At 34.3% G+C, this 13613-nt stretch overlaps 1 protein-coding gene across 1 annotated transcript in view; it reads left to right on the top strand.

Annotated features, from left to right (window-relative positions):
• The window catches only part of Eyg (eyegone), a 105903-nt gene extending 93616 nt beyond the window's left edge, over positions 1–12287 (top strand). The window contains 4 exon segments of the mRNA XM_074181529.1: positions 1076–1177; positions 1180–1361; positions 4748–5034; positions 9544–12287. Coding sequence (XP_074037630.1) covers positions 1076–1177; positions 1180–1361; positions 4748–5034; positions 9544–9721 — 749 coding nt within the window. The 3' untranslated portion in view covers positions 9722–12287.
• The last annotated feature ends 1326 nt before the right edge of the window (positions 12288–13613 follow it).

The following is a 13613-nucleotide window of genomic DNA, read 5'->3' as shown; positions in this document are numbered from 1 at the left end:
ACGTCGTTACACAAGTCGATTGATTCTTTCATCATAGAATTGCGTACTCGGGATTCGATAAAGTCGAAGAAGGGCTTAGCTGTACCTAATGGTTTGGCCCCCGTGCAGGAAGTTATAGTAAATTACACCAGCCGCTAACTACCATACAGTGACTATGGTCATTTTTGGTGGGTTTTTGCCTTCAAGAAGTGCTTGGGTGGCTAATCGGTGTTCAACCACTTTCCTGAATGTCACCTATTGTCGTAAAGTGTAGGAGACCCACTTTTTTCTCACACGTGACAATCCTATCCAAAAAACAATCGTATTGGTTGCGCCAAAGCAAAGAAGAGCAGACCTCGAAACGTGACAATTTCTGTCGATAGTTCAAATCGTCGGGCATCCGCTTTTTGAGTATTTTGAGCTTTTCAAAACGTTTTTAATCATAGAAGTTGATGCTCAGTTCTTCCGCTATCCCACACACAGTTTGTGACGGGTCAGTCTTCACCAAGGTCCTCAAATCCTCGTCCTGAATTACCTTATGTCAACCACTTCGAGGCTCATCTTCGAAGCTAAAATCTCCGGAACAGAATTTCTCAAACCAACATCGAATTGTATGTTCATTAACGCAATCATTACCAAATGCCACGTTGATTTGTAAGGCTCTTTAGGCTGCTCTTTGGTTCAATTTGAATTCATAGAGAATAACTGGCTAAAAATCGTTCAACGACATCATACAGTAATAAAATTTTATAACCATCAGAACGTCAAACTAGAGTAACATAAAAAAAGAAAGCACCTGACCAATTTTTACTTGTGTGTTCATATCCAACAAGTGATTTCGCTGAGTTCCATTGAAATACAAGGGGTCCACATCATACCAAAAACAAATAGACCAGAATAATCTTAGAGGGACAAGAATATTCAAAATTCATTCTCTTCTTTCCATTGATTGGGCAAGTATGGGAAATGTGAATTGTCACCAGTCTGATCTCTGATATTTTATGTTTTGCAGACGTATCCTCGACTAATATACTCTACAATTCATTGGTTCTGAAATTTTGTAAAAAAAAAGTTTCATTCATTCATTTCGTCTCAGGTCTTCAACCTCCCGGAGCTGGCAACCCAACAGTTATGGCCGCCTCCCCAGTATCATCCGGTTCTCCCCACCCCGACCACGGGCTCATGAGCTCACCCCCGGTCTGGACAAGGACGATTCCAGTCTAGACAGCTCAGAACAGCCAAAGTTCAGAAGAAATAGGACAACATTCAGTCCTGATCAGCTTGAAGAATTGGAAAAGGAGTTCGAGAAAAGTCACTATCCCTGCGTTTCCACTAGAGAGAGGCTTGCTTCCAAAACGTCACTTTCGGAAGCGAGGGTTCAGGTGAGTTGAAAGAAAAGGATCGAGATCGTGTGTTGTTATATCAGACTGGATTTTGTAGTTTCTTGTTTTTAAGTTTGGAGTCATTTTATCTGAGAGAATGAATAGGGTACGGAAAGAATAGAAAAAAAATATCTCCTGTGAACTTTTTCAAAATTATATTAGATAAGATATAATTTATTTATATTCGGTTAATGTAGCACAGGACTATTGAAATAATTGAAGGGAATGAATCATCTCCTCATATTTGGAGATGTACCACTAGAGCCATTTCGGAACCCATACGTTTTTGGGCTTTCTAAAATTTTCAATTCAAAATTTCAAACTGAATTTCAAGGAAGAGCAGGTTTGTAACAATATTTTACTCCTCCATATATCACTATCATTTATCATTCTCCATAAATATATATCTCACATTATTTTACATAGTGTGAACATGAACACTGAACGTGATATTCTGGAGTATTGTGAAATAATGCTGTAATATTGTTTTCGAACACTATCCAAAGACCTAGACGGTTCTAGGTCCTTTTAGTGGCCGAAACTTTCAGTCTTTTAATCGTCCAAAGAACGCCCTTCAAGTGAAAACAGAGACCTTCTTCAAGGATGGAGGGTAGAAAGCTTCCACACTGTATAACTCCCTTGATCACTTCATACTGATATGAAATGTTCCAGGAGTTTTATGATCATTCCAGAATGTTTCAAAATGTTCTAGAATGCTTTCCCATACACTAAAATGTTCTAGTGAAAACGAAAACGTTTTTAATTGACAAGCTGTTGTAATACTATGACAATTGCAACGAATATTTCTGTTCGATTGCAAACGAACCGCATCAATGAAAGATCCCTTACAATATATCACAGATATCCATATACTTTATTTCTTCCATATTCATGATACTGACATATCTGAACTGAAAGAGATCAGTCATAGCATCAAAAATAATGTATATGGTAATGACGATTTTTCATTCAGATAATTTGAAAACTTTCTTGACTCAGCATTTAATGTTTCAGTCCAACTGATTACACATTCATTCAGACTAAGAGTATTCTTGACCTTCTTCGAAACTGCAGTTGTAATTCCTCCTCATAAGGGCGGCGAAACTGGGGATCGGCCCATCTACCTCATACCAACATAAGCTAAAATAATTGGAAAATTGGCTGAGAAAAGATTTGTAGTCTTTCTTTTTGAAAATGAAGCAGTTTGGTTTTTAGGAACGAATGATCGAATTTGTACAGTTTAGTGGAATAAGTGGAATAAGTATCAGAGGTGTTCGAAACAGTGCCCTATAATTTGTCCAATGCGTCAATCACAATGCAAAAACTTCAATGTTATGGATTCAGACGAAATAGTCTGAAATGAGTTGAGTCCTACCTCTCTGAGAAAAATAAATTCGTTAGGGTAACAAATCTAGTTCCGAAAGAAAGCCCTCCTAAAACAGTTACTTTCATATGAACATTGAATTACACGAAAGAAAAAAAAATTCTTTCGAAACAAATACTTTTACATGAACACTGAATTATAAAGAAGATACTTTTCTCTACTTAGTTTGTATTCCAAACATTCGTTATGGAATGAAATTTCATTCATCATCACGCATCAAAATCCGATGTGTAGTTTTGAAGATCTACGCATACATAGGGACAGACAGCGGGAAGCGACTTTGTTTTATACTATGTAGTGATAGTGATATCGATGACACCTTACCTGCCATGTTGGACATGGTTCATTGAATTAGAGATAAACGAATTTCACTAAACACGCCTCTCAATGACTTATTGGGGTGAATATTGCCGAGGGGTAAATGATTTCATTCATTGGCCAAGGGCATATTTTTAAGGGGTTGAAAACCCGAAGCTGCATTTGAGTTAATGATTCATGGCTTCTGCCATTTTGAATCATTAATCAAATGGAAAAGGAAATTGAATTACGTAGTTTTCATGAGGATGAATAGATAAACTGAATGTTGGGGGTAAAACTAATTTTCAGTATAAACGAAATGAGATGAAGAAAAAATTAGCATTCGCATATTCCAGAAACACTTTATTGAGGAATTTTCACTAAATTTTTTTCTCTTCTGAAGTAACATCATATTCATGATTGAACTCATGTGATTCTGCTAAAAGGTGGTTTGCAAATGTGAAATTGGTATTTTTATTCAAGAAACTACTTCTATTCTCTTTAATTCTCTGAGAAAAAGTTCTCCCCGTTTTGCCAATATGGCAATATGGGCAAGAGCCACAAGTCAACTTACATACTCCCCATCTTTCCGACACTGAAGTGTCGGATAAATTTACTTGAACTATTTTCCGTTCTGTGAGCCAAGTCCAAGTATTCCTTTTTTAAAACGCGGGCGATATAATTGGTGGCTTCACCAAAATATGCAATGTCCTATAGCTGATGATATCGTTTCTTGAATTTGGGTAGACCTGGTCCATGACTTGTTTCTGTAGTTTTTTGGAATGAATGGAGTCGATAATATTTACCTTGTGAACGTTGTTGACCGCGATATGATTGATGAAACTTGGCTCTCTCTGGAAATTTCTATATTCTGTGATCATATCAATTTCGATGTCTATGAACTTGAAATATCAAAAGATGGAATTCTGAATACTGAGTGTTTTTGTTTTAGTGTCATGTATTCCTGAAGTTAGAATCGACAAATTTATTTACGGTTTTTTACATTTTCTTCTTAGTAAAATCGCAACTGTCCTTCGTTATATTTGACCGATGCCCTATTTCCCATAACTATTATCAAAAAGCGATTCGCAAATTAATTTACTCCTCTTTCTTTTATATCTACTTCCACCTCGGCTGTTTAAAAGCTGTTATGGCATTTGAGAATGTTATAACGTAGTCATAGGCACGTTCTTCGGAGCTCTTACGTAGTTACCAAAAGTTTGTATCAACCACAGATCAAGTATATGTGATAGTCACGTGACTGCCAGTCCATACTATTACGTCATCAGGATTGGACTTCGACTCATAACACAATTTGGAATTACTCTTTTTGAAATATAATCACCAAAAGATTTTCAGCAACAAATTTTCAAATAGTGTAAACTTTCTCGACCTTAGCTGTGTCAAAGTTATTTTTCTGATCTGTTGACTGTGGTCTGCAGGTCTTTATACCTGATGTTTCGTCTACTACTACGAAAGATATTATCAAAGGAAATGATTCAACAGATGTGGTTATGCTAGTTGTAAGCGAAACGTCAGACGTGAAAACAACCTACAGACCACTGAAAACAAATCAATAATTATTCGAATATTCATTTCAATTCTTTCTGAAAAACTACTTTGTATTGATAAAACACCACACAATCTCGTCCAACAAACAAACAAATGAAATCAAACTCGTCACTAATCGGTGCATTGTAACCAGGTTTGGTTTTCCAACAGACGGGCGAAATGGAGGCGGCACCAACGCATGAACCTACTGAAGCGGTCATCTCCGGGCCCGCAGGGCAGCGGCCAGTCTTCGATGTTCGGCGGCCGCTTGACCCCCTCGCCACACTACAAGGGCGGCTCCACCCCTGGCTCGCCGCTTACTACGCATCTCACCTCCCACCCCGCGGCTTCGTCCCTTTTGTTGGGGATGGGCGGCGAAAATAGCGCCTTCAAGGCTCTGGTGCCTGGAGGGCTGATGAATTCCCAGGAGAGTCTCAGGCGGTGAGTTATTTACTTGTTTGTATATTTATTATGGATCATTTCATTGCATTACTGGCGAAGAAAAATTGGAAAGAAGGGTTTTGTGTTTGACTCGATTATTTTTTTACATTCTTGGGGATGATTCATCGCAGAATTATTCATTTTCTATTGTATTTTTACACGCTTTATATTGGCTTCACCTGTATGTATGTATGTTTGTTTGTTTGTAACTCCAGAATTATTGATATCATTGCTTGATCTTTTCCCGGACAGATGGCGCTGTACGTAAACTCCTTGATGTATTGACATTATATTGATTAATCTATTCGCGGGCAGATGGCGCTGTAAGTAACCTCCTTGATATAATTCGAACTCACTTTACATGTATTTCTTCATTTGTAAAAAGTATTTTTTTTTATTACCATGCGCGCCTGTTGCCTTATTTGTAACCCTCCTTTGCACGTCTGCTGCCTTGGGCTTGGTAGCTGATTCTCAGGCTCCCTCTCCGGAATTGGAAAATATCAATGTCGTATATTAAACAATATACGGCTGATCGATTCCAAAGTTCAGATAAAATAAATATAGTTGAAAAAGACTAAAAAACACGCTTTGGAGAACATCGAACTAAAAAGGAAAAAATATATTTTTTTAAATGAGCTCAAAACAATAACGAACGAAAAATACTAGTATTAGTGTGAAAAAAGCGAGGGCGCTTTGTGCCATATTCTTTGTATATCAAGCGCCCGTCGCTTTTTTCACAATAACACTAGTATTTTTCGTTCATTATTGTTTTAAGATTATTTAAAAAGTATTTTAAACTTTTAAGTTCGATATTCTTTAAAAGCAGGTTTTTTAGTTTTTTAAACTATATTTTTTCAATTTCACCATACTCAGTTGCATTCAGAATTTTATATTATTAAATGTGCAATACCTATACTCCGAAAGAATCCTCAAGTATTTCGAAAACTCCATGAAACATCAATTGGTTAGGCTATGATTTTCAAGTTACAGGTCGCTGTTAATTTTTAATTTCATTTTGAAATAACGATAATGATACATGAAGTTTTATAACAGGATAAAACTGAATGTTATCTTGGTTTGACTGTCGGTTTTATAGTGCACCATACCTTAACGTGTGTTTCTTTTTTAAAAAGTTATGAAATTCCTCAGGACGATTGTATCACGTTTGTATCAATATAATCAATAACTTTCTAATTTTTATGAAAAAATCGTCCCGTGAAAAATTGATACAACGTGAAATCATTTGCGAAATTAAAGGTTATTTTGAGGAAACTTCAATTCTTAATTCATTCATAACATTTGTGGGTAAAAATTTCTCTTCAAAAAAAATCTTTTGCATTGGGTGTAATATACAAGCCCCCTCAACAGGATGAAAAACTGTTTTTAGAAGAATTCGAAGATACTCCGAATATTTTCATCCAACTGTTGATGAAATTATATGCATTGGCGATTTCAACAACAACGTCCTAGATTTCGAAAATACACACGTAGACAATCTTTAATCAGTTTTATAAAACTTTGGTTTGACTCAAATCATTGACTTGCCTACTAGAATAGGTAAAAACAGCCAATCACAATTGAATTCAATTATAGTTAACGAAAATTCTGAGATAGAAAGGAGTGTCATCGATAATAATGGTATTTCAGATCACTTCAAGGTTCAATGTGAAATAAGAGTTGTTGATGAGGAGCGAATTACAAAAATGTGTACATACAGGAATTTTAAAAATTTTAATGAAGAACTTTTTCAGAGAGACTTATACAATATGCCATTCTTCCAGATTTACGATCGAAAGCATTGATGAAAAAATTTTTTTGTTGATAAATATCCTTCCAAACTCCCTGGCTAACGTTTAACATGAGGCAGATGATATCTACTAGGGACCAAAGCACTGAGAGCATTGAAAAGAAATAGATTTGAGGGGCGGCTGCAGTATTATAAAGACATCAGGAACTATGTAAATAAGGCTATTGACAGAGAAAAAAAGAATATTTATGTTATCAGTTAGAGAACACTAAAAATAATAAAGAAATGTGGAAAACACTAAAATCAAATGGAATCTTATCTGAAAAATGCAATGAAATTCCAGATTATTTGAATAACCCAAATGATGTAAATAACTTTTTCATTAATTCTATACCTAACATGCAGCCACCTCGAAATCTAATAACTCTTTACAAGGAAAACCATCGAGTAGAACCAGATTTTGCTTTCCAGGAAAAAAATGAATTATCCGTAAATAAAATTATATGTAACATGAAATCAAATGCTGAAAGTTGTGATGATATAAACATTAAATTAATTAAAATGTGTTGTCCCCATATTGTGCAATATATCACCCACATAGCGAATTTTTGTTTAACCCATAGGGTATTTCCAGCGATGTGGGGGAGAGCAGTGGTGAGAGTATTGCCCAAAAAATCTAATCCAACTGAATATAAGGATTTGCGTGCACTTCACAAAAAAAATTTGAACGAGCAGTTGAAGAACAGCTGAGAAATCATCTCTCTCGGTTTTCTCCACTTTCGGAAGTACAATCTGGGTTTTGCAAAGGTCATAACTGCGCCACTGCTCTGCTGCACATCGTGGACGACATTATTAGGGCTTCAGATGAGAGTCTTTGTTCTGTACTTGTGCTTCTTGATTTTAGTCGAGCTTTTGACACCGTAAACTATGATCTACTTCCCTCCATTTCAAACTATATGGGATTATCGGGTATTGCTATCAGACTTCTTGAATGTTACATCAAAAACAGGGAACAAAAAGTGTGCCAGGGTGGAATCTATTCAAACTATCTAAAATTTAAGTCATGTGTGCTACAGGGTTCAATATTGGGTCCATTATTGTTTACAATTTATTCATCAAACATGTTGCGTAGTCTAGAACACTGTAAATTTCACCTTTATGCTGATGACACTCAACTCTATCACAGCTTTCTCCCTCAAGGTGTAGAAAACGCATGTACGCCTATTAACAATGATCTCAAATCATTTGATGGGTTGGCAAGAGATCACTGTCTACTACTAAATTCCACTGAATCGAATATCATCCTTTTCGGATCAAAAAAGAATCGCCAGAAAACAAGTGAATCTCTTACAATCACGAATGTTAATGTTCCTTTACAACCCAAAAACGAATGCAAAAATCTTGGAGTTATAATCGACTCTGACTTGCGGTTGGAGAAACATATAAACAAACATATACAACTGGCATATTCTTCGTTGAAACTTATTTATGGACACAGACACATACTCACGAAGCAGACGAAAACAACTCTCTGTGATGCACTGGTTTTATTGCGCTTCAACTACTCGGATACTTTATATGGGCCATGTTTAATCAAACAGTATGCTCAGAAAATACAGAAAGTACAGAACTCGTGTCTACGGCTCATTCACGGAATTAGGAAATATCAAAGAATATTCCATAAGTTACTGGATACGGGGTGGATCACAATGGAAAATAGACGGATATTGAATGCTGCTAATTTATGAAACAAAATTATACAAACCAAAACGCCGCCTTATCTGTACAGAAAAATCACTTTTCGTACTGATGTTCACAATCTGAACATTAGATTTAAGGGTACCCCACCCAGTTTTAAAACTGAATTTTTCAAGCGATCCTTTAGCTATAATATTATAAGTGATCTACCTGTTACCAAAAGAAATTCAGAAAAATTCAGAACTTTCTGTTTTACGGAAAAGATTCAAACTCCTTCTATTCGAAAGCCAACTTTATGTATAAACTGCCCAACCCTATAATGGACGTCTTCTCCAGCATCTTAATAGATATTTGAACAATCCCAATTTTTTTTATGTTTCACTTTCTCTTTGTCTTAGCTTAGGTAGAATCTTTTTGAGGTTGAGTGGAAGAACAACTCAGTAGCACTTGTGCTAACTGAGTTGAACTTCACCTTTTGTTACATCAGCAACTAGCTCTGTAATTTATTTGAATATTTGTATGTAACTACAGCTGAGAAACAATGAAGACGATTATTATTATTATAAACTACGCCTCACGATTTGATCTCCACAAACTTCATTTGAGAAATATATCACGACATGTTTCGCTAACACAGTAGCTTTATCAATAGTGATTCAAATCACATGTGAAATATTTTTCAAATAAAGTTTGTGGAGATCAAATCGTCAGGTGTAGTTTATGAAATTACTATGGATCTTCATCAAGTAATTGCCGAATCAATCAGAAGACAAAATTAATTTATTCAAATATGTCACATTGAAAGTGAACCAGTGAACCTTTTCCAATTGGGAAAAATCGATCTATAATGCTGTCTCGTCAGACTTGTAAAAATGCACTCAAACAATGTACTTGTGATGCCCTGTTTGGAACCTTTGGTGTAGTAATGAATATTACTGGCGTTGATTTAATACCTCGATACGTATATCGGTCACCAAGTGATCAACTTCAAGAGGAATATCTTCCTCGTGATATTTTAACAATGTGTTTCATTACTTTCAGCTGATCCCGATATTTTTTTTCAGATTGAGCGATTACGTGACAGATTCCGAAGAAGAAATAAACGTCAATGACGAATCAGATATCGAGGATCATATAGAAAGGAGATCGCGTTCCTACAGTCCAGTAGAAGTTGTCGAGGTATCTTCCAAGGACACCACGACGTGCCAGCCGCTGCAGCTCACAATGCATGATCGGGATTAACGTGACATGTAACGTATACTGTAACAAATTATTTCAGGATATTTGTGAAACCAGTTAGTCCTCGAAACATGAAATTAACGAAACTCAACGTGGCTTATGTGGTGAGGATTTTGCTAAATGATCCAAAAACTGTTTTATGTGCTCTCATGGCAATTTCCATAGTGCGGACATGAGAAGTTCCTTCTGTTAACTTTTGAACGAGACTAGATATCAATGTCAGCCAGAATTATGAAGAAAAACTCATTTTCATCAATTACTTTTTTGTGTGACTTCTTCCGTTACCATTTTTCAGACAGTAAGGGGGTCTTATAATACCTGGGTTGACAGGTCATTCGATCTTTCAATTCTTTATCCAACATCATTTTCCAAAAATCAGTTCATCCAATCCTGAGTTGTGAGTAGTTTTACATTCTTCATAATAATCTACAGGAAATGATAAATATCATTATTTCAAAACTCATTACAATCTATTTCATTCAAAATTTTCACCATTCACTTTTCGATATCTGTTTACAAATTCATAACATATATTTTGGAATTCCATAAGTTATACATTCGAATTGTTCATTCATGGAATAGGATAGTATCTGTGAATGATTCAATATAAGGAATGCTGTAGTAATGGTGTAGTAATGAATATTACTGGAGTTTTATCCCATCACCAAACCTTTATTTTTAACACCTCGATACGTGGTGTTCACTTTTAGTCCAAGCAATTGTTATGAATTTGTAACATATATCTTTCATAAAAACGATCCGCAATATGATATATTAAAGAGTATATATCGATATTGAATTTCACTGACAAGAAACAGTGTCATCTTCGATGGTGTACTTCGAAGTTTAGGATACCTCTCTCATCAACACATCAACACCGTTTTGTATAAAAACATATGGTGAAGCACTAATTTTTTTCATAACATTATGACTTTATATCTCGGGGAAAGTGAAAATTAATTTTATGTAACGAGTATGATTATTTTGAACTTTCTTCCTTCCTTTGGTAGAGTCTCATATGTTTTATACAGAGATAAAGAACTAGAAAGCCAAAAAGTATACCTGATAAAAAATCTGCCTTTCAATTCAAACAAGATCCTATGGCTGGGATTAAATCAAATAACGAAATGAATATGTTCACGTACTGTCGGTCATCATGACATGAGTAGATATGTCACTTCTGGTGACAGAATTGTAATTCCAGGCTTTTTTGACAATTGATAGATGATACGAAATATGGAATCATCTTCATATCCGCGTATAGGTTCTGATTTTTGAGAGTATGATTATGGTAATCCATTCCCACACTACCGTGACCTCTCAAGTCTTTCGACCAATTATATTATTGGATGGAACTGACAGTTATCTTTTACAAATGTGTAAAAACATGTATAAATACGTTAAAAAATATTGAGTTACAAATTTTCGACGCAAATATGATTCCACTTCACAATTGGTCAACTACTGGAGTTCACAAATATCTTGAAGTTGGTGAAAATGAATCAGGAAATTGAAGGTTACAAAAAATCAAAATTTTACTGTTACTTTTTCTTATTATGACTTCGAAATTCAGGTGTTGATATCGTATAGTTTTGTTGTTTTTATGCTATCAAAACCAAATTTTATAATTTTAATTATCTCTGTTGTAATGAGCGAAAAGCGAAAACGTTTGTTATGTCTATAATTTGTACAAACACAATTTCCTGTTTCATATTCATTATTGAAACAACCAAAGTTTGATTTTTTATAAATATTTTTGTTTATTTACATTTTTTTTAGAATTTTTGGTGACATGTAAAAAAACAGAAAATTTGGAAGTTTTTTTGTTTCCAATTTTGAAGATTTTTTTTGTCGTTGCTGCAAATGTTTCTTGCTTGAGATCAAATTTTTACGAATGAGTAGATGCAACTATATTTATATCCTGCTCAATGTTCATACTTTTCCGGCCAACAGCTCATTTTGTGATATCATTAGATCATGAATCAAATATTTGTACATGTATTATCAGTTTACATTTTGAAATTGTCGCACCGGTTCCTGTAGATAGCGCTATCTTGATGATGTATTTTAGTATATAATAGGTTAAAAATGTACATACACCTTAACACTGTCTCGTTTGTTAAAACTTAACTGATTTTCAGTTGGATTCGATGAGATATTCCGTGAAGAACAGCTCATGTGAGATTATAAGTTTCAGTGAGATGCGTTTGTTGCGAAAATGATCATCATTTCTAATATTCATGATCAATATAGAAGGAATCGTAAAAATTAAATACCTGGTAAACAGGATGTGAGAAAGGAAATATTGTTCACGATTTAATTCCGAACTGAAATTCACTGAAAATCAGTCAATAACTCAATTCCTACTGTAAACAGTTGTTCCTATAATCGTTTGATTATCTTCATGTTGAACTTTCCCCTATTTATTTGTACAAATATAAATAGTTTCGTATCATACAGTATTGTTCGATGATATTTTTGACTTGTATAATAAGAAAGTAATGAGTTTGTACATCATTACTGTATATCAGACACTAGTATGTAATTACTGTTGATTAAATTAAAAATATCTTTCAGATTTTGTTTTTCTTTTCTCAATTTCAGGGGTATTTATTTCAAATTCGGTATGATAAATGGAATAGTTTCCATGACAATTTTGAAGAAGGATATAAAATTCGCTTGCTTTATATCAATAATTCTATACAATACACATCAAGTGTATGTGAAAAACATACAATAATTTGTAATATAATTGTATGTGTCATCATAACAACTCGTGAATTTCAAACAGAATATAAAATTCATTATTCAACGGAAGTAATTTTTTGTGGAGAAAAATGAGTTTTTCATCGACCTTTCTTGGGTATTTGTTACCTCCCACAATCTGAAAAATATACAAATTATAATGGAAAACTTTATAGAAAGGGCAAACTTTTTAGTTTACTCTGATAGGTTACTGCGTAAAATCAAAGTATTTTTCACAGAGAAAAATGTTCTAATTATCAGTAACTTGTCGTATATATGTTTATTGAGAAAGTTACAAAACAAACTAAAAAACATATTTTTATTACAAGTTTATTCAGTTTTATAAAGGTCAATCGCATAAAGTTTTTTTCCAAATAAACAGGTTAGGGTTTGTCCTGTGGATATTGTTGAAATTTTAAATTAGTTAGAATCGAAATAATCCAAAATTACACCTGTATTGGTTAATCCTCAAGATTTTGAGGGTTCCTGGTGTAAAGTGAATAGTTTTGAAAAGTAAGTTTTAAGAAGAAAAGTATGTGCGAGGAGTTCAGAACATGAAGATGGGTGATTTGAAAGATATAAGATCTTTAATCCCTTCAAAGTAAGTACCCACTATCTTGTTTTTTCATGAACCTCACCCAAAAATGAAAAAAGTTTCGTTCTTTTCATTATTGAATCATATTAGCATATATAATCTAGTTCGTACTATGTTCAAACGTTTCCATAGAATATCAAGAAATTTCGCTTATATCTCTATACCTGGTACCATCCAGAAATACCTGAGGTATCAATGAAAAAAAAAGTGTATTAATGAATCAAGTACAATGAAAACAGACACCTATATCGTCTATGTAGTCTTCAGTGGATAAATTACCATCATAAATAATTCTTTCACAGCGATAAAGTGAAATTACTGGCGTTGATGGATTTTCACTTTCTTCCTTTGGTTGGATTTCCTTTGTCGAATCCTTTTAGGAAATGCTCAGAAAACTCACAATTGAATTAATTTCATATTCAAGATCTTTTCAAATTGAGTCGATTCTCGAAACATCATCCAAAGGAAGGGCGTGAAAACCCATAAATGAATAAGGAATAACATTCAGATAATATTTAAAGCGATATACTTCAAAATTGTCGCTAATTCAGTTCC

This window comes from Leptinotarsa decemlineata, unplaced genomic scaffold, assembly GCF_025532065.1.
Source record: "Leptinotarsa decemlineata unplaced genomic scaffold, Ldec_3_MD MMD2_tig00026314_RagTag_RagTag, whole genome shotgun sequence".
Classification (NCBI taxonomy): domain Eukaryota; kingdom Metazoa; phylum Arthropoda; class Insecta; order Coleoptera; family Chrysomelidae; genus Leptinotarsa; species Leptinotarsa decemlineata.
Note: the sequence above shows the minus strand (reverse complement) of the source record. Positions and strands in the feature narration are given on the sequence as shown.